This window comes from Narcine bancroftii, chromosome 5, assembly GCF_036971445.1.
Source record: "Narcine bancroftii isolate sNarBan1 chromosome 5, sNarBan1.hap1, whole genome shotgun sequence".
NCBI classification, from domain to species: Eukaryota; Metazoa; Chordata; class Chondrichthyes; order Torpediniformes; family Narcinidae; genus Narcine; species Narcine bancroftii.
The window spans coordinates 167,981,147-168,001,388 of NC_091473.1; the positions used below are offsets into that span (position 1 = coordinate 167,981,147).

The 20,242-nt window shown below is 40.6% G+C and overlaps 1 protein-coding gene across 6 annotated transcripts in view; it reads left to right on the forward strand.

Annotated features, from left to right (window-relative positions):
• Positions 1–20,242, forward strand: part of LOC138764158 (ERC protein 2) — an 871,420-nt gene that overhangs the window by 378,763 nt on the left and 472,415 nt on the right. For all 6 annotated transcript variants that reach the window (XM_069939655.1, XM_069939657.1, XM_069939658.1 and 3 more), the window contains exon 8: positions 16,001–16,138. In XM_069939655.1, coding sequence (XP_069795756.1) covers positions 16,001–16,138 — 138 coding nt within the window. The remainder of the gene's footprint in view (positions 1–16,000; positions 16,139–20,242) is intronic.

Genomic DNA, 20,242 nt, shown 5'->3' on the forward strand with positions numbered 1-20,242 from the left:
ATTATACCCTCAGTACCAATCAACAAGCTCTGCAACTGGATCCTTGACTTCCTCATTGGAATCAACTTACCTCCTCACTGACAATCAACACAGATGCTCCTCAAAGATGCGTGCTTAGCCAACTGCTCTATTCACTCTACTTCCATGACTCTGTGGCAAGGAGCAATTCAAATTCCGTCTACAAACTTGCTGATGACACCACGGTCATGGGTAGAATCACAGCCAATAATGAGGAAGTGCACAGGAGGGCGATAGATCAGCTATTTAAGGGTGCCACAGCAACAACCATGCACTCAATATTAGCAAAACCAAGGAGCTGATTGTGGATTTCAGGAGGGGGAAATCAGGAGATCACGAACCAGTCCTCATGGAGGGGTCAGCAGCAGAAAGTGTTAATAACTTTAAGTTCCTGGGTCTCAACATCTCTGAACAACCGTCCCAGGGCTTCCACCTCGATGTAATCATGAAGACGGCTCACCAGCGGCCATACTTCGTGAAGAGTTTGAGGAGATTTGGTATGTCACCGAAGACTCTTGCAAATTTCGACAGGTGTACTGTGGAGAGCATTCTGACTGGTTGCATCACTGTCTGCCAATGCACAGGGCAGCACCATCATGGTCACCAGTCTTCTCCCCACAAGGATATCTACAAGAGGTGGTGTCTTAAGAAAGCAGCCTTTATCCTCAGGACCCTTGGACTTCTTCCCTGCTGACCTTAGTGAGTCATTGACAGATATGGTGATCGGTTTCACCAGGACATTGTGACCTTGGAAAAGCAGTATCAGGGTAACTGGAATCCATCAATGCTGATTAACTATTGTTGGACACAGACATGAGAGACATCAGATGCTGAGTACAAATGAAAATAAGCGGCAAAACTTTTTTATGTCAATTGAACTCGTGCAATATCTCAGTGTTATTATGCGATTAAACATGCTAAATTCAATAAATTTAATTTAATCTCCAACTTCTTACGTGATACAGCACATCTGAAATTATCTTTGTGTGCAGCTTGAAGTTGTCCATCATAATCACCAATTCTTTTCAGGAAGCAAACCTTTTGAATAAAATTATTGTCGTTCGTCCATTGTCATCGATGAAGACCTCAACACCAATAGTCATTACTTTAAAATTGGATGGGGTGTGTCCGAAGATGACTGGTCAAGCAAATTTGTGCAACAAGTGTCTGTGGGCAGACATGTAGGCACTGCAGTTGCGCTGATGGCTCTGGACTAGGGCAACTCGTGCTTATGTTATACTTCAGCAGTGTGGCTTGCTTCATAAGCTTGACAGCCCATGTGGATAAGGCCACGCCAGGTAGGGCGGTTTTGTGCCAGTGTTTCCCAGGTGGTCTTGACAATGTCAAGTGACTTCAGGGAGGCCTTTAGTGTGTCTTTGTAATGTTTCTTCTGCTCTCCATACGAGCGTCTACCAGCAGAGAGTTTATCAAAAAGGAGCTGCTCTGGCATGCACTTATCTGTCATATGGATGACATTACCTGCCCACCGGATCTGCTCTCATCATCAGCGTGTGGACTGATGGAGGATTTGCTCTAAAGAGAACTTCAGTGTCTGATGCTTTGTCTTCCCATCTGACAAGTCATGTGAAAATGGTTGAGCTGTCTTGGATGTCTTCGATACACGTTTCACAGAATACAGCCTCTGTAGACCTTCAGTTTTGTTGCTGGACTGATTCCACGACATTCCCATACAGTGGAACACAGCCTTCTGAAAGCAGAACTTGCCTTTGCAATTCTGCAGCTAACTTCTGTATCAAGAGTCAATGCTCAGGAGGGGTTGCTGCCAAGGTAAGTGAATTGGCCCACTGCCTGTAGTTTCTGCCCTTTGATTCTGATTTTGGGTTCTGTGTACAGAGCATGAGGAGTCATTTGGAATGAAGTAATAAATTCACATGTTTTAAGCATGGTGGAAAATAAGCATGGTTGTATTATATAAGAAGGAATTTCTGAAGATTAAGAAATGAGAAAATAAGTCAAGGTGACACATTGTTAGATGCAGGCTACTCAAGAGGAATAATGGAAATAAACTGCTTAAATGATTGAGCGTACACCTTTCAGGATCTCATGAGGTGAAGCAGCAGAATCAAATTTTGGATGGTGATGTACTTTCCATCAGGAACCCAACTCCGGCTCATACCACGTAGATGGGTCTAGCATATAATGATGTAGCAGGGTCAATTATTTGCATGCAGACCAAGTAAATAGAGGTACTGTGTAGGGTAATTGTAAATGGCAACTGGGCTCTTGTCAACAAGATCTGGCTTTGAAATAATAGTTACCTTCCGGGTCAGTGACCACACTCCGGACCACCGCCGGAACATTTTTTTCCTCTGAGCATAGCCACTCTGGAATTGAAGGACATCACCACCTGGCCCACCCACCCCCTTTTTAACTTTTAGTGGTCCTGAAAAGGGTTGGGGGCGCAGATGATGATGTTTCATATCTTTTTCATTTTACTTTATGTTACTTTGGGTTTATATTTGGTTCCCTTTAATGACTCTATGAATTTTTGTTGTTTTTAAATGTTTGTTTAATTTACATAATCCTTGGGGTATTGGGGCATGGGAGGGAAGGGGAGGGAAGGGAGAGGGGTGGGCGGGTGAAAATGGTCTCTGAATGTTGAATTTGTTGGATTTGTGTGAGTCTTGGAAAATCAAAAATAAAGTATTCAAACATTAAGTTACCTTCTTTCATTTAATATTTAACAATATGAATACTGAATGAGAGAATGGAACTTGAAAAACATCAGCCTGTATTGCATGATTGGAATTCCAAGATTGACCTTTAATACTAAACCAAAATGTGGGTTTAGGCAGAAATGATTTCTTCACATTCATGTTCAGATTTTATTTCTTCCTCATTTACTTTGAAATAAATCTTGACTTTTTGGTATGTGCATTCATTTTCCACAATACTTGCTGTATTCTCTATGAGCTTTTCCTGGATTAAAATTGTGTGGCGTGTTGAAAGTATGTTCTTCTACTTAAACTGATGTTATTTTTCACCACCCAACTTTATGAATCAGCCAAGATTTGTGGTTGAGTTGGACCAAAAGATTATGAGCGCATTTACATGGCTCCTCATTGCTCACTTCTGTCATTTGTTATGAGCGCAGAGGACCCCAAAACCCAGCACCAATAGATATTCACTAAGATAAATGGTGACTTAAACAAACGTTGCTTTTAATTATCTTTGACATGCAAACAGGATCAAACTTTATCTTATCACTATTAACTTAACCTCCTTCTAATTCTAAGTGCACGTGTATGTAATGTATAAGTTGAGAATAGTTCTTTGATTCGCAGTCTAATTTCACTTCTCATTCCTCCAAGTTCACTGGTTGCAGGCAATTCTTATACCGTGCAGAGAATTGAACTTTTATAAAGTTCACCAGGTTTTGGTGCTTGAAAGGTAAATGGTTACCACTCAGGAAGGCTCCTGTCAGTTTTCAGAGCGAGATTTGTTATTTGCTGGACACCCACAACTGATTCCTTTTAATCAGTCACTTCAGTGTCTTGCTGAAGAAACTTGCGCCATAAGGGGTTTTCAGATGATAACCTCTTTCTTTCAGGTCACCACAGAGTTCCTTTTTGTTTCTCTTATTTCAAGTGAAATATTAGGCAGCCAGTCCTTTCCTCTTGTATGGACCACAAGGGCTTTGACCAGGCTGAACTAAGCAGTCACAACTCATCTTCCAAATGGGGTTTTCCACAAGCTTGCCAGCTTGTCCTGTTCCAGTCCCAGCTGGTGCTGCTGACTTTAACACTGCAGAACTCTCTCCCTCCCTCCCTCTCTCTCTCTGAGAAAAAGCCTGTTTGACTCCCTCTGCTTGCAAAACCACATGACTCTCTTGGAGCAGCAAGTTCCACTCCAGACAGCCTGTAACTCCAATAAGATCTTTCATCTGTTGACTTTTTGTAAACATCAATCCATTAGTGAAGTTTCAGGCACTCTCCAAAGCTTTTGCAAAGGCTCTTGGCGCCGGCCTGTCTAGCACGGGCAGAGCTCCAGTATTTTAAATGAGATCTGTTTTCAAGTGTTTGTATGTGACCAACATTAAAAAAAACTTCCTCAATTTATCTCCCAAAAACATATCTATGTACAATACAAACACAACATAAGAGGGCTGGATGGGCTAGAGTTTGTCACATGTGTACAAGATAGTTTTCTTAATCAATACGTAGAGGAACCGACTCGGGACAGTGTAATACTGGATCTCCTGATAGGGAATGAGATAGGTCAGGAGTCTGAGGTTAATGTTGGAGACAAATTGGGTCTAGTGATCACAACTCTGTTAGTTTTAAGGTAGTTTTATGGAATAGCAAAGAAGGGCCTAAAGTTGAGGTTCTGGATTGGAGAAAAGCAAATTTCGAAGGAATAAGAATGGCTTTGGGGAGTATTGAGTGGGACATGATTTTTTCAGGAAAGGATGTAAATGAAAAATGGAGAATATTCAAAGAAGAAATTTTGAGAGTACAGAGTAGATATGTCCCAGTGAGGATCAAGTCATAGGGAGCCTTGGTTTTCGAGGAATATTAGAAATTTGGTTAGGAGAAAGAGGGAGGTCTACAAGAGGTATAAACAGCAGGGTGCTGAGAAATTGAAAGAGGACTACAAGGAGTGTAGAAAAAATATTAAGAAAGAAATTAGAAAGGCCAAAAAGAGGCACGAAGAGGCTTTGGCCAACAGAGTAAGAATAAATCCAAAGGGTTTCTATAGGTACATTAAAAATAAAAGATTAGTGAGGGATAGAATTGGTCCCCTTGGAGATAGGGAGGGTAGGCTGAGTGAGAAGTCAGAGGAGATGGGGGAAATTTTAAATGATTTTTTTTCCTCAGTATTCACTAGGGAAAAAAATATTGTACCAGTTAAAGTAAAGAAAAATAGTGGGGAGGTCATGAATCATATAAGGATAACCGAGGAGGTAGTGATGGCAGTGTTAAAAAAGATAAAGGTGGACAAATCTCCAGGTCCGGACAAAGTATTCCCAAGGACACTCAGGGAGACAAGTGTACAGATAATGGGGACATTAACAGAGATATTTAGGATATCACTGGTCACGGGGGTAGTGCCAGAGGATTGGAGGGTGGCTCATGTTGTTCCGCTGTTTAAGAAAGGGTCCAAATGTAAACCTGGAAATTATAGACCTGTGATTCTGACGTCTGTGGTGGGTAAATTGATGGAAAGTGTTCTGAGGGATGGCATTTACAAATATTTGGAAGAACAGGGATTTATAGGTAGTAGTCAGCATGGTTTTTTCAGGGGTAGATCATGCTTAACAAACCTTATAGAGTTTTTCGAGGGGGTTACAAAAAAGATTGATGAAAGAAAGGCTGTGGATGTTGTCTATTTAGACTTTAGTAAAGCTTTTGACAAAGTTCTCCACAGGAGGTAAGGAAAAAAGGTGGAGGCATTAGGATAAATAAGGAGGTAGTGAAATGGATTCAGCAATGGTTGGATGGGAGGTGTCAGAGAGTAGTGGTAGAAAATTGTTTGTCAAATTGGAGGCTGGTGACTAGTGGAGTTCCTTAGGGATCAGTCCTGGGTCCACTATTGTTTGTTATATATATTAACGATCTGGAAGAAGGGTTGGTGAATTGGATAAGTAAGTTTGCAGATGATACAAAGATTGGCGGTATTGTGGACAGTGAGGAAGATTACCGTAGGTTAAAAAGAGATATAGGAAAGCTAGAGGAGTGGGCTGAGAAATGGCTGATGGAATTTAATACGGATAAGTGTGAAGTGTTGCATTTTGGAAAGCCAAATCTAAATAGGTCATATACATTGAATGGTCGACTATTGAGGAGCAACAAAGGGATTTGGGTGTTATGGTAAATTGTACCCTCAAAGTTGATACTCAGGTAGATAGAGTGGTGAAGAAGGCATTTGGAATGTTGGCCTTCATAAATCAGAGTATTGAATACAAGAGTTGGGATATTATGATGAAATTGTACAAAGCATTGGTGAGGCCAAATTTGGAATACTGTGTGCAGTTTTGATCACCAAATTATAGGAAGGATATAAACAAAATAGAGAGAGTGCAGAGAAGGTTCATTAGAATGTTGACAGGATGTCAGGGTTTGAGTTGCAGAGAAAGGTTGAGCTGCCTGGGGATTTTTTCTCTGGAGTGTAGAAGATTGAGGGGGGATTTGATGGAAGTGTTCAAGATTTTAAAAGGGACAGAGAGAGTCAATGTGGATAGGGTTTTTCATTTAAGAGTGGGGGATTTTCAAACCAGAGGCCATGGTTTGAGATTGAAGGGGGAAAACTATAAGGGGAACATGAGGAGAAATTTCTTCACTCAAAGGGTGGTTGGGATGTGAAATAAGCTTCCGGCGGAGGTGAATGAAGCAGGAACGTTATTTACATTTAAGGAAAGACTGGATAATTACATGGAGGGGAGAGGATTGGAGGGGTATGGACCAGGTGCTGGTCAGTGGGACTAGGAGGGTGGGGCTAGTAGGGCCAAACTGGCCTGCTCTGTGCTATATATGGTTATATAATCTGTCGCACATTGCTCAGGCTAAAATTGGCAATGTAAGGATGTGTCATTGGAAGAGAATATACACTTTGAGTGACAGTGAGAGATCACAGCCAATGTGCATAATACATAGATGATGCAAAATAATTAGGGCTAATAGTTAAAGCCCTTAGCTCTGCAATTAAGATTCTTGGATAACATGACTGTTGTAAGATAACATGAAAGCCATGCATAATTCTATATTTATATTTAGTTTTGCAAACACATCACCAATTATACTCTTGTTATACTGTAGTAGCTATTTGAAATTATTATGTCAGTTTTTTAACTTTGTAATAAAAAACTCATGAAATTTTCACTCTTATATGGGATTACTAATTATTATAGAAATATTAAATCATTTTATTATCAGTTACAGATATTATTGGTATGTAAATCATGGATGGGAATATATCATGTGAAGATGATATTTCAAAGCCAATTATAGATTTTACTGTTCAATACTCAGCAGTGAATTTGTTGAGGGTTGGATACCTGAAGATCCCAAAATCCTAGAAAAAGTGAGTTGCACCAGCCAGCATTTTTAAACATTTTTATCATGTTCGGTGAGCAAAATATCATTGGATACATGGAGAAACTTGGATTCAGCGACCAGCCGGTCGCATTCAAGTGGCAGTTGAAACACAATTTTGATGTGTTGTAGAACTTCAAGTTTTCAACCGTATACAGTAAAACCTCTGAGACCTGCAATTCAAGCAAGTGGCCAAACATCCTGAGGAAAATAACTTGGTAAAAAAATGTGTACATTTAAAATTGGCCCAACTTGGCATTAGTTCACCAATCACGCAACCGCGCAATTCCAAGTAACAGTAAAAAATAAACTTATTCGGCATCTACCAATCCCCGTGGGTGTTGGATACTAGGGGTTTTACGCATCCATTTAAAATTTTTGCTGGGTTGACTGAGACCTATAAAATATGGCTGAGAGCAAAAAATGATTTGCACCAAACCAGCCTCTCTTCAAGTAAGATTTAATTTAATACACATACACTACTTAAGGAGCATTAAGTATAAATTCATTAAAACAAGATTAGTACTTTTCAGTTTATTGACAGAATTAATAAAGTAAAGGATTCTTTGAATTATCCTGATTTTTTTTACTATATATAAATAGGAACATTTGGCATGGTTTGTTTTGAAAATAAAATTACAATGTAAAAGGCAAAATGTATAAACCACTTCAGAATTTCAAAGCTGTTACAAACTTTGTGTTCAGTATAATGTAATCAACGTTGAGTGTTCAGTGGCCGTTGCAGTTTGAAAAGCATGCCCTGTCATGCCTATTTAAGATCGCCCTTAATCAATTGTAATGTTTACTTGGAAGTTATTTTAGTACAAACATTTTAATGGGCTCCAAATGGAAAACAAATTCTCTCTCAATAGCAATAGAAAACAGAACATCCACATGCACATACATACATATGCTGTATTTATACTGTATGTATGTGAGTGAGAGACACACACACACACACATGCACATTAATAAATTGAGAAGCATTCAAATCTCAAGTATGTTAATATTGATTGGAAGCAAATGGAAATAATAGAGCTCAAAATGTTGATTGTAAATTTAATTTGTCAAGTTGAATCAGAGTTTCGAGATCAAATTTTATTTTACGATAGATTTTTAATTTTTGTTTTGTCAAACCTTACAATTTACTTTTATAATTGTAGATCTTTAATACTGTACATCCTTCGCAATATGCATCTCTGATCAGTAACCTTGCCTGTGCAGTCGTGCCTTTTTGGCAAAGCATGAACCCTTTTTGCATGAGGTAAACGCAAATAGCATGACGAGTAGCAGGGAAATGATTTGTCGATCTATATGTTAGTTTTGGGCTTGTGTCTGCAAGTGTGACATATTCTGAAGATTCTGGCCCAAAGCCAGCATAAAATTTCAGTGACAACTGTAATTCATTATCATTCTATAAATACAGTACTTGGATTAAGAAGATTTTTTTCTCTCTTTATACCCGGGGCAGCTTTCCAAAGACAGTGAGAATGTTCAGTTGAATGATGCTTAATGAGTCTATCCTTTGATATGCAAACTATTGATTGACGAAAAATGTAACTGCTGAATTACAAATATACCACAAGATGGCAGCTTTTAAGTTTCTAACAGACCATTTTAGAATAAAATTAATGTGCCTCCTTTTTAACCGATGTTGCAGTGATGGTAAATTTCTGAGTGAATTGTTCCCACCCCTTAAAATATTATTTTTGTCATTGAATATATTATCTTCACTTTTTCCTTTGACTGTCCTTGTACGTAATGAGAATATCTAAGGAAAGATGTGCCCATGGCTTTTTAGCTTATATAAATCTTTATACTTCAGTTCTCCCTCAGGAGCCTTCCCCCAGGTTTCTTCCTTATTATAGCATCCAGAAGATTACACGTTCTTCCTCAGCTTTCACCATAACTGTCTCTTTTGCTTTAGCTGTGAAGTTTACTTGCTACAGGCAAGATACAATGTGACAGATTTTCCTTCCCCCTCCCTTAGATGAAACTCCCTGCTTCTGTGAGGTGTTTGCAAGAGAAAAATAGAGTTGAATGCCGGGAAATGCTGTAACTTACATCTATGGGCATTTTCACACAGAAACTAGAATTATTCTGAAAAGAAATTAGCATACTTACCTCCAGTGTGTCCCAATGTGGTTGTTTAATACAGGGGCAATTTTTACACAGCCTTCCCATGTCGCGGAATTTGTCGGAGAAGGAACGTCGGATCCATTAGGCCTGTTTCATACGGAGTTGCTACAGTCAATTTACACTGCAGCCACTCCATAAAATTGCGTAAGGATCTTGGTGGAAAGATTACGGGATGTAAATTGCATAAAAATTTCTGTCCCGACATTTTTACACTGCCATCGGAGCAGAAACTTTCTGCTGTTCAGTGGCTGCGTAAAAGTGCCTAATGACTGCTATTTGGGAGACGATAATCTCTTAAATTACTATGATGTGGCATTGCAGGATTAGTGATCTTTATACGAGTTGGGAAAATACTGACATTTTGCATGAAACATGGTAAGTTCAGGTATTTTATTACTTGTGTCTCTAGTGAAGTGATACAATTAAGTGATTAATGTACAGAAAGACATTGTAAAATATGGGAGTGTGTATTCTTAATGTGATCGAATCAATACAGGAAGCCTAGTGTCTAAAAATGTATTTTGTTTCATGATGATTTAAATGCATGAAATGTTTATGAAGTCAAACAAAAGCAAAATAATATGGGTGCTCAAAATATGAACCAAAAAAATCCTGGAAATGCTCAGCAGGTTAAGCAACATCTGTAGAGAGAGAGAATGAAAACTACTGACTTAGATCCACGACCCTTTAGTTGAACACCTGATGAAAGATCACTGGCCTGAAACACTAACTCTTTAGCCCCTTTCACACTTGGGTCCCACTAAATTGGCCGTTCAGTTTCTTAGGATAGGAATGGGGGTTTGGCTTTTCACACTTCACCATTCCTAACTGGGACACTCAACGCTTTCACACTTACAAGCATCCATCCCCGGGGTTAGGACTGTTCTATCTTCTACTGGTGATGTCATGACGCATCAAGTGATAGTGAATCTGCCCTAAATCCTGATCAATGTATTATGATCTTATATTTGAACAAAATTAATCATGCCTAATTATAACATAATTAAGCTTTTTGTACAGCACAGTATGAGCCCTTCAGTCCCTGTTGTTTTTGTGCCAACCTATATAAATCTTTATAAGGGACCGTGGAAAAGTGCGAGCAATAAATAGCAATAGTGGACAATTTTTAAACAGGGTAGGAAAGTTGGTAGTGCTATAGCACACAATTTATAAATACAGTAAGAAAAAGCGATGGCAGACCTGCCCTCCCAGAATTCCATGTGGCAGAGAAAGGGCTGTATGCACAGCTGCATGCATGGAGCATTCATCGTGGGGTTTCTCTGTGGCATGGAATTCTGGGAAGTCAGGTCTACCATTGCTTTTTTTTTCCCATGTTCTTTATAAATTGTGGCAATAGTGCTACCAATTTTCCCACACTGTTTAAAAATTTTCCGCTATAGCTATTTATTGCTTTTTATTGCTATTTATTTCCTCGCTCTCTCTCCCCCACCGCAACTTTCCCATGGCAAAATTTATGCCTTCAATTTAATCTTTTCTTCCTTCACTCACACAAAAAATTGGGTCATTTCAATCCCACAATGCAATTACCCATTTCACACTTGCCCGATTGCAACGTTGGAATATGCAGACACTGGGGATTGTACTAGGGGTAGAGGCCATCAATCCCCGGCGTGAGATGATATCATCTGACACCAGCATTGAGCTGATTTTGTTTTCACGCCTCCCACTTTAAAGGCCGATTGGCATTTGATTCCTGGGATTGCTTGCAAGTGTGAAAGGGGCTTTTCTTTCTTGTATTGGTCAGTGTGGACTCACCATTTCCCCTATATTTTAGGAAGTGTCAAAAATTTGACATGTTATTGAATAATCCATTGAAATTCAATGGATGTACTTTAGAAAGTGCACTTACTGTTTGTTTCAAAGCCTGATTTGGAAACTCAAGAGCCCAGGAGTGCAGAAGGTGGCAAATGTAGCCAAGTGCATCATAGGCACCAACCTTACATTCATATGAGGTTCTGCTTCAGGAAGGCAACCAACATCATAAAAGACTCCATTCAGGCAGAAAATGCAGAAGACAGAAGTCCTTCACCTTCAAGAACATTTTTTTTTCCTAATTGCTATCATGCTTATGAATCTCCCCACCTGAACCATAAAAGATTCTGGGGCTGCCAAAAAGATCTGTCTTCACTATAAAAACACTAAGTGCAACAGTGAATATTTAGTGATCTATCCTTTATACTTAGACCTTCTTTTTCTGATCACGACATGTTGTGGTAATTTATATTGTTGTACTTTGCATACCTTATAAACTTGTGTGGTTGCAGCAAATAAGAATTTCACTGTATCCCTATTTGTACTGATGTATATGACAATAAACTCATTCGTGTGCTTATACTTAGTACATACATGCAAACAAATCTATGAAAGTTGACAAAAATGGAAGTACAGTTATGTGCTGCTTAACACCCACGATACGCTCTGTGAAATTGGGTGTTGTGTGATGTGGACGTTGTGAGAACACCATATTACTGTATATGGGATTCTGGGCTTGCGCTAAATTAAGCAGTTTAATTTTTTTCACTTTTTAAACTTCTATGTGAACACTTTCTTAGCTGAAATCTCACACAGTTTAGCAAAGAGGATCAGGATAATCCACGTCACTGCTCTCAACTCGCTCGTAGTGTTCGACTGGAAGAGTTTCAGGTTCATTGATGAACTGTCACTCTGTGATGCCTGAAGGACCTGGCTGAGGCTCTTCTTGGGGAGGGGTTGCCTTCTTCAGGAATATGTCCCGTGTTGTTTCCCTCGTTTGCTTTTTCTTTTCTTCATAAGTGTCTTTTTATGCAGCAAACACTGTTTGAGCATTCCTCTCTATCAATGAAAATCGTTCAGTGTTTAGGTCCATCTCGTCAGCCCTTTTCAGCAAGCTGTTAAGGTCTGTAAAGAATGTGGCCAACCCCTTAACTGTGAACCTCCTGCACCTGTTCTTCTTCTCCTTCTGCAGTTTCCTTTCCCCTTGCCTCTTCTTCAGTTATTCACTCTTGCTCTAGCTCCAGCAACTCTTCATTTGTTAGTTCCTCAAGGACCACCTCGAGGAGTTCTTCAATGTCCTTATCATCTACGTCTAGGCTCAGGTTGTTGTTTACCATTTCAACAACAGCTCTATTCATCCTTGCAATCTCATCATCTTTTTCAAATCCCTCTTTGGTCATATCATCCCAGGCCCAGGCAAGGTTCTTTATGCAGTTGAAAATGTTGTACTCCTTCCATAACCATATCAGTGCCTTGCCAGCAACAGCCTGTGCAAAGATCCTCCTCAGGTAGTCAGCCTTGAATGCTTCAATGACCCCTTGGTCCATTGGCTGGATTAAAGAGGTGGTGTTTGGTGGGAGGAACACCACTTTGATGTTGGAGTGGAGGTCACCAATGAAAGGGGGATGTCCTGGAGCATTGTCTGCAATTAGCAAAATCTTGGAAGGTACGCCTTCTTACAAGCAGCAATTTTCCATTTCACTGGCATAGCAATCAAGAAGGGCACCCTGAAACAGTATTTGTGTCATCCAGGACTTTTTTTTATTGTTCCTGTAATTAACCAGTAAGGTGTGTTTGTTAATATTCTTGAAACCCCTGGGGCTTTCACTCTGCTAAATAAGAAATGGCTTTAACTTGTAGCCAGCAACATTGCCTCCTAATACCACTGTCACTCTGTCTTTAAAAGCCTTAAAGCCTGGCATTGACTTGGCCTCTGTTGTGAAACCATTATTGTACATATTCATTATATGTAAACGACATGACCTTTCCTGGTTGACCCTGCTCTCACTGGCTGGCTCATGACTCCTCCCCTTTCTCCCCCATAAAGGCTGTCATGCCACAAGCCTGCCCCCAGTTCGAGTCCGGGTCAGTCTGAGGGATGCTGTCCATCTCTTGCAAAAGCCTTCATTTTTGATTACTTCAGTCTTTGCGCAATTGACCAAACATCAATTCTTTTTGCAAGATTTTGTTTTTTTGGAGCATAGTCAAGTGCATAATGTTGGATCACCTTAAATCGACCTGAGAGAACCCAAGGCAGCTGACAAGTTTGTGCTCTGGCGCTGCTGTTTCAAAAAGTTCCTCACAGCCTCACCAGCAGTGATCCAGGACAACGAGGACAAGCTCCTCCTGCTTTCTTGTTTATCGGGTATCGTGTCTACTGGATGGTCCGGGACTGACAGACATATGGAGCTGAAGGATCAGTATAAAATCCAGGTGAACAAGATCTATGCACTGCACGTACTCCACTCATGCAGGCAGCGACCCGAGGAAACCTTCAGTGACTTTGTCAGGGCCCTCCAGGAGCTTGCAAGGGACTGCAACTGCCAGGCTGTGAGTGCAGAACAGCACACACAGCAGCTGATCAGAGATGCCTGTGTAACAGGCATCCGCTCCAACTACGTGAGGGAGAGGCTACTTGAACAGAGACAACTGAGCCTACCTCAGACCATCGAACTGGCGAACACTCTGGAGGTATCCATCCACAACAATAAATCATTCTCCAGCGAACATGCGGCCACCTCGTTGGGAACACGACGACTGCCATCTTGGGAGGAGGGATTGCAACCTAAGCTGACCTCCGCTGCCATTAGTGACCACCCAACGTTCTAATTCTGTGGGCAGGCTAAGCACCCGAGGAAAAGCTGCCCTGCCAGGGCCATCATCTGCTTCAACTGCAGGAAGAAAGTACATTTTGCGAAGGCCTGCAAGTCCAAACAAACCCCGAAGTCCAGCGATGCCGTCACTTCTGGGGACCTTGGATGGCTGTTCTCACGCACCACTGAGATCACTGACCGCGATTATGCCACTTTCACCTTCTCCCTTTTCTGTTCGGATGAATAATGATGGGGCCGCCATCTCAACTGCAATCTTACCGGACCGCTGGCAGCCAACGGAACTCATCAGATGACAAGCTGATGCTGGCATCAGTAACCCTGGATCCGGACAGATCCCATCAACTTTCCGGGGCCATGATGGACATTCAGGTAAACGGCTTCCCCACTGCTTGCCTATTTGACAGTGGAAGCTTCATTCACCCAAACACTGCACAGCACCACTCCCTTGGGGAGAAGCCCATGAGTCACAGTGTCTCTTAGTGTCCAAATCTCATTCAGCAATGGTTTGTGGCAGTTGTACAGTAATACTGACTGTCCAGGGCATGGCATATCGTAACTTTCCACTCCTCGTACTGCCACTGCTCTGTGCACCCATCCTATTGGGTGCAATTGGAAGAGCATCACCATAGAGTACGATGGGTTCCACCCCCCTCTCACAGTCTGTAGTGAGCAGTTTATAAACCGCCCCCCCCCCCCCCAATCATCGCATCTGACATGCGGCCTCTCCACGTTCCAGATCTCTCTCCTGCCCCTGTTCATCAATCTCTTCCCTGACTGTAAGCCCATTGCCACTAAAAGTGGGCGATATTGCGCCAGGGACAGGGCATTTATTAAGTCAGAGGTGAAACATCTTGCTGAGGGGTGATAGAACAGAGTATGAGCTGGGCAGTGAGAGCAGGGTCAAACAGGAAAGGTCATGTCATTTACATATAATGAATGTGTACAATAGTGGTTTCACCACAGCCTCTTTATGGTTGAAAGTCCTTTCAGGTATTGGCTTCCAGAATAAGGAGGTTTTATCCATATTAAAAATTTCCTGGGGAAAATAACCTCCCTCAACAATTAGTTTACCCAAGGTTTCAACAAATTCTTTTGCTGCCTCACCACTCGCAGACTCACCACTCACTCTCACATTATGCAGTGAAAAGAATTGTTTGAAGCCCCTGAACCACCCAGAGTGAGCACTGAACTTGATATCATAGTCTGGTCCTGCTTTTTATTTAAGCATCTGGAACAAGCTTCATGCCTTAGCAGTGATTGTCCATGTGCTGAGAGGGACTCGCATTTTCATTAGCCTTGTAGGTTTCAGTGGAGCCGATCCTTTAACAGCTTGGAGAATTTCTCTTGTTTTTGAAGACCGTCGTGATTGTTGAGAAAGACATGCCTAAATCGTGAGCAATAGCGTTCACTGTTTTCCTGGCTTTGTGTTGTTTAATAACCTTTTGTTTCACTTCCAAATTGATACTTTTCATTTGCTTCCTGCTGTTTCCATCACTGGCACTGGTTTTGCTGCTTGGGAGCCATGATGGATAGTACAGTCAGTACCTACATACATAAGCCTTCGTGTACAAAAGATATGAGATACACGTGTTACATGCGGGAAGTTATTGTACACGTTCGATTACATCCGCTATGTCCCGTTCTCCGATCGGAATTTCTGAACTCTAACCTTTTGGGACCACAGTTGACGGATGTATACGCAGTCGGACATTGCCCGAACGGACGCTAAGCAGCACATATTTATACTGTACAGGTTGGTTGTAGAAGCAATTTATAACTCAAATAAGATGTTGTCATACATTAACTGTAAAATGGAAGGAAAGAATGTTGCCATGTGCAGGTAGTCCCCAGGTTACGAACATGCTCCATTCCTAAGTCTGTCTTTAAGTCAAATTTGTAGGTATGTTGGAACAGGTACATATGGTTCTTATTTAGCGCTTTTAGCGTCAGTTCGTCAAATGTTTATAGTACATATTTTACTTTTCTATGAAAACAAATCATGATTAAAAGTTAACACTTACTCTTGTCCCATTGATGTCTTGCATACTGGAAGGGGCATTCGTGAGGTGACATTATGTGCATGCACAAATTGGGGGAACAGTTAGTTCATAAGCACGAGTTGTCTGTAAGTTGGGTGTTTGTAAAAGAAAATAATTTATTAAATGTATTTGTTTCCTCATACAGATTGAAAACCTTCAGGAACAACTCAAAGACAAAGATAAGCAGCTAAACAACTTGAAAGACCGGGTTAAGTCATTGCAAACAGATTCCAGCAACACAGATACAGCTTTGGCAACACTAGAAGAAGCTTTATCAGAAAAGGTAATGGATTATGTCGAAATTCTTGGAATCTCTCCTTTGAACATACAGTATTATGATATTTGTGTGTTAATCAAAAATAACATAGTTGAAGGTATATTTTCGTATTATGTAGTTCAAATGGGAAATGCTTAATGGGGGTAAGATTGCAACATTTAATTGAAAAATTTGACTTTTCTTCCCCAAAACAGCAGTGGATATTTTCCTTTTGTTGCTGTTTAAGATTGGAGTGGAATAGTTAGATATGTTTGGGGGAGATAAATTGGGAAAGGTTTGTTAGAGTAGGTTGCATACAAACACTTTAAAACAGATCATATTTAAAATACTGGAGCTCTGCCCCATGGTAGATGTATTGGCTCCACAGCTTTTGCAAGAGCTTTTGAAGATTGCTCAAGAGACTTCACTAATGGATTGTTGTTTGCAAAAGGCAACAGATGAAAGAGCATGCCGGAGCCGCTTCTGTCTGGAAGAGAACTTGCTGTTCTGAGAGGGTCATGTTTTTTTACAAGAAGAGAGGGTAAAACAGGCTTTCTCTCAGAGAGTCAGGGAGAGAGGGAGAGAGATCACTTATACAGTGTTACAGCCAGCAGAGAGCAACTGGGACTGGAACAGGATAAGCTGGCAAGTTTATGGAAAGCCCAGTTGTAAGATGGCCTGGTCAAAGCCCTTGTGGTTCATGCAAGAGGAGAGGACTGGCTGTCTAATATTTCACTTGGAATAAGAGAAACAAAAAGAAAATCTGTGGTGACCTGGAACAAAGAGGTTATCATCTGGAGAACCCTGAAGGGGCAAGTTCCGTCCACAAGACATTGAAGTGGCTGATTAAAAAGGAACCACAAATCTCTCTCTGAAAACCGACAAGAACCTTCCTGAGCAGTAACCATTTACCTTTAAAGCACCAAAGTCTGGTGCACTTTATACATGTTAAATTCTGTGCACAGTATAAGAATTGCCTGCAACCAGTGAACTTAGAGGAATAAGAAGTGAGATTGGACTGTGAACCAAAGAACCTTTCTGAACTTACACACACATTGCATACACGTGCGCTTAGAGTTAGAAGGGAGTTAAGTTAGCTTAAGTAAGTCAATAGGGGTAAGTTAGAGTGTGATTCTATTTTCATGTTTAAAGATAATTAAACCATCTTTTGTTTAAGTAACCGTTTGTCATGGTGAATATCTATTGCTGCTGGGTTTTGAGGTCCTCTGGGCTCGTAGCACCAACATTTTCGGTTTCCTTGTCACAAAAAGGATTTAGATTTTTAACAGCCATACCGTTGCTGTAAATCATTTTGCTTTTAGCCAATGAGTGGATACTAAATTCATGAAAGTTGTTGTGTCACCGAGGCACGTGAGCGCATGGCAATCTGCGGCGTGTAATTGTGGGGGGCCGTCCGTGTGCCGAAGCGCGGTGCTGGCATTGGTGCAGACGTGTGGGCCTGGCAATGGTGCAGACATAAGGGTATGCTGGCTCTCAGATGTGGGTGCATCTGACCTTTCACTCCACTTTTGAATATGCCTTTGAGTGCAGGGCATACCACAACTTCCTGAGCTTCAGGCCAGATATTGTTCATATCTTGCCCTTCAGTTTTGTATAAGCGATAGCTAGCCTAAATTACTTGAGAAATCAGTTAATCTTTTTCATGTTCAAATTATTATGGATAAACCCAGGGGAATAATGAAGTATTCTTTTGATTGAGTTAGTGAGTAGGATTTAATGATTCAAACACAACAATAGAGTATTTTGATATTTCCCATGGTGCAGTCAGCTATGTAATGGATTTGGTCATAGTTTTATTAATATTTAAGCATATGGTTTGCAAGCTGCATTTTCATCCTGCTCATTCTGTGGTTTGAAATAGCTCGTGCCTTTTGAGATATTAGTTTGCATGTTTTTGCAGCAGGAATAATGTATTTTCTTTTGCTATTCTTGCTCACATGCTGTTGTTAATGAAACAAAGCTTTGATAGTTCATGAGTATAAGCAGGCCCTGTGGCTCCATTAATAATAGTCATTCAAGGTGTTAAACCTTGGTTTTTGTAAGAAATTGATACTATAATCAACTTGGACTTGTTGCAAAATTACATTTTGCAACAGTTTTGAGGAAATGATGTCACTACCTACTGGGATTGGATGACATTCTAATAATATAATAGGCAGAGGTTTCAGCCAATATTTTCACTATTTTTTTCCTGATATTTCAAAAGTCCCAATTACTGTTTGTCTTTGGGAGTCTTGATGATATCATCAGTCAATGGAAAGTCTTTTGGATTGAGAGTCAGTCCACTGACCTGAATTCTGGCCGAAAAAATATAACTGGTAGAAGCATATATTGAAACAATCTGAATCAGTCAAAGCTGTACCCAGAGTGACAATTATCATTAATTAGCATAACACACCTTTTAATGTACACAGTTTTAAAATACATGAACTTCAGGATTGAGTGGAAACATTTACAATCTTGAATGGAAGGAGGTTACTTTTATGAAGGGATTGCACAAGGTGAAAGAGAATCTATTCATTGTCCAAACTTAAAATGAATTATAGACCAATGAGATTAACATCCATGTTTGTGTGTTACTGGAGGGGATTCTGAGAGACAGAGTCAACAAACATCCAGTTGGAAGGCACGCACTGATTCGGGATTGTGAGAATGGCTTTAGTGCATGAGAATTGGTGACGCGCCATTTAGATCGTTTTTTTTTAAGAGGTGACCAAGAAAATTGATGAGGACTGGGTGATGAACGTTGTCTGCATGGACTTTAGCAAGGCCTGTGACAAGGCACTGCATGGTAGGCTGGTCTGCAAAATTAGATCACATGGGATCCAAGATGATAGGCCAATGTGTTACAACATCGGCTTGGTGATGGAGGTAGTTTTTCCAGATTGGAGGCTTGTGGCCAGTGGTGCACTGCATGAATGGTGCTGGGTCCACTGTGGTTTGTCATTTATATTAACAGTTTGGATGAGAATGTATCTGGCATAACCAGAATTTTCTGATAGGTATAGAGTCATATACACCCACTTCTGAGAGCCAGCATACCCTTACGTCTGCACCACTGCCAGGCCCACACGTCTGCACCACTGCCAGCACCGCACTTCAGCACATGGACGGCTCCCCACGATCACGCACCGCAGATTGCCGTGCGCTCACGTGCCTCGGTGCCACAACAACTTTCATGAATTTAGTATCCACTCATTGGCTAACAAGCAAAATGATTTACAGCAACAGTATGGCTGTTAAAAATCTAAATCCTTTCTGTGACAAGGAAACCGAAAATGTTGGGGCTACGAGCCCAGAGGACCTCAAAACCCAGCCACAATAGATATTCACCACGACAAACGGTTACTTAAATGAAAGTTGGTTTTAATTATCTTTAAACATGAAAATAGAATCATACTCTAACTTATCCCTATTGACTTACTTAGGCTAACTTAACTCCCTTCTAACTCTACGTACACGTGTATGTAATGTGTGTGTAAGTTCAGAAAGGTTCTTTGGTTCACAGTCCAATCTCACTTCTTTTTCCTCCAAGTTCAAAGGTTGCAGGCAATTCTTATACTGTGCACCGAATTTAACATGTATAAAGTTCTCCAGACTTTGGTGTTTGAAAGGCCTGGTAGAGATGTTGGTATCTTATTACATTCCACCTGGTTATGCATGAAATTAAGACCCTATTGGATAGAATTGGGGAAGTATTGACAAAAATTGTCTGGGTGAACTTCCTTCTAGAACCAGAATTGTTTTTTTCTGGGGAATTTGGCAGTTATAAAAGTTAACTTCTTCAGAAGTAAATCTAAATTTATTAAATTTGTGTTGTCAATAGCTAGGAAATGTATAGCAGTAACATGGAAATCTGATTCCCTACTTCACATTGATCGTTGAAACATGGAAGTGCAAAGTTGTATTTCCCTGGAGAAGATCACTTATAATCTTAGTATATTCCTTATTGGAAATTGAATGCTTTTAAAATTATATGGCTCTGAGATGTCGAACCTTTCTCTTGTTGCTTTTTCTTTTCAATTTTCTTTCTTTTTATCTCCCTCTATTCCCTGCCGCCTGTCCCCTTTTCTTTCGAATCTCGGGAGGGGGAGCTGGGAGAAGAGGGAC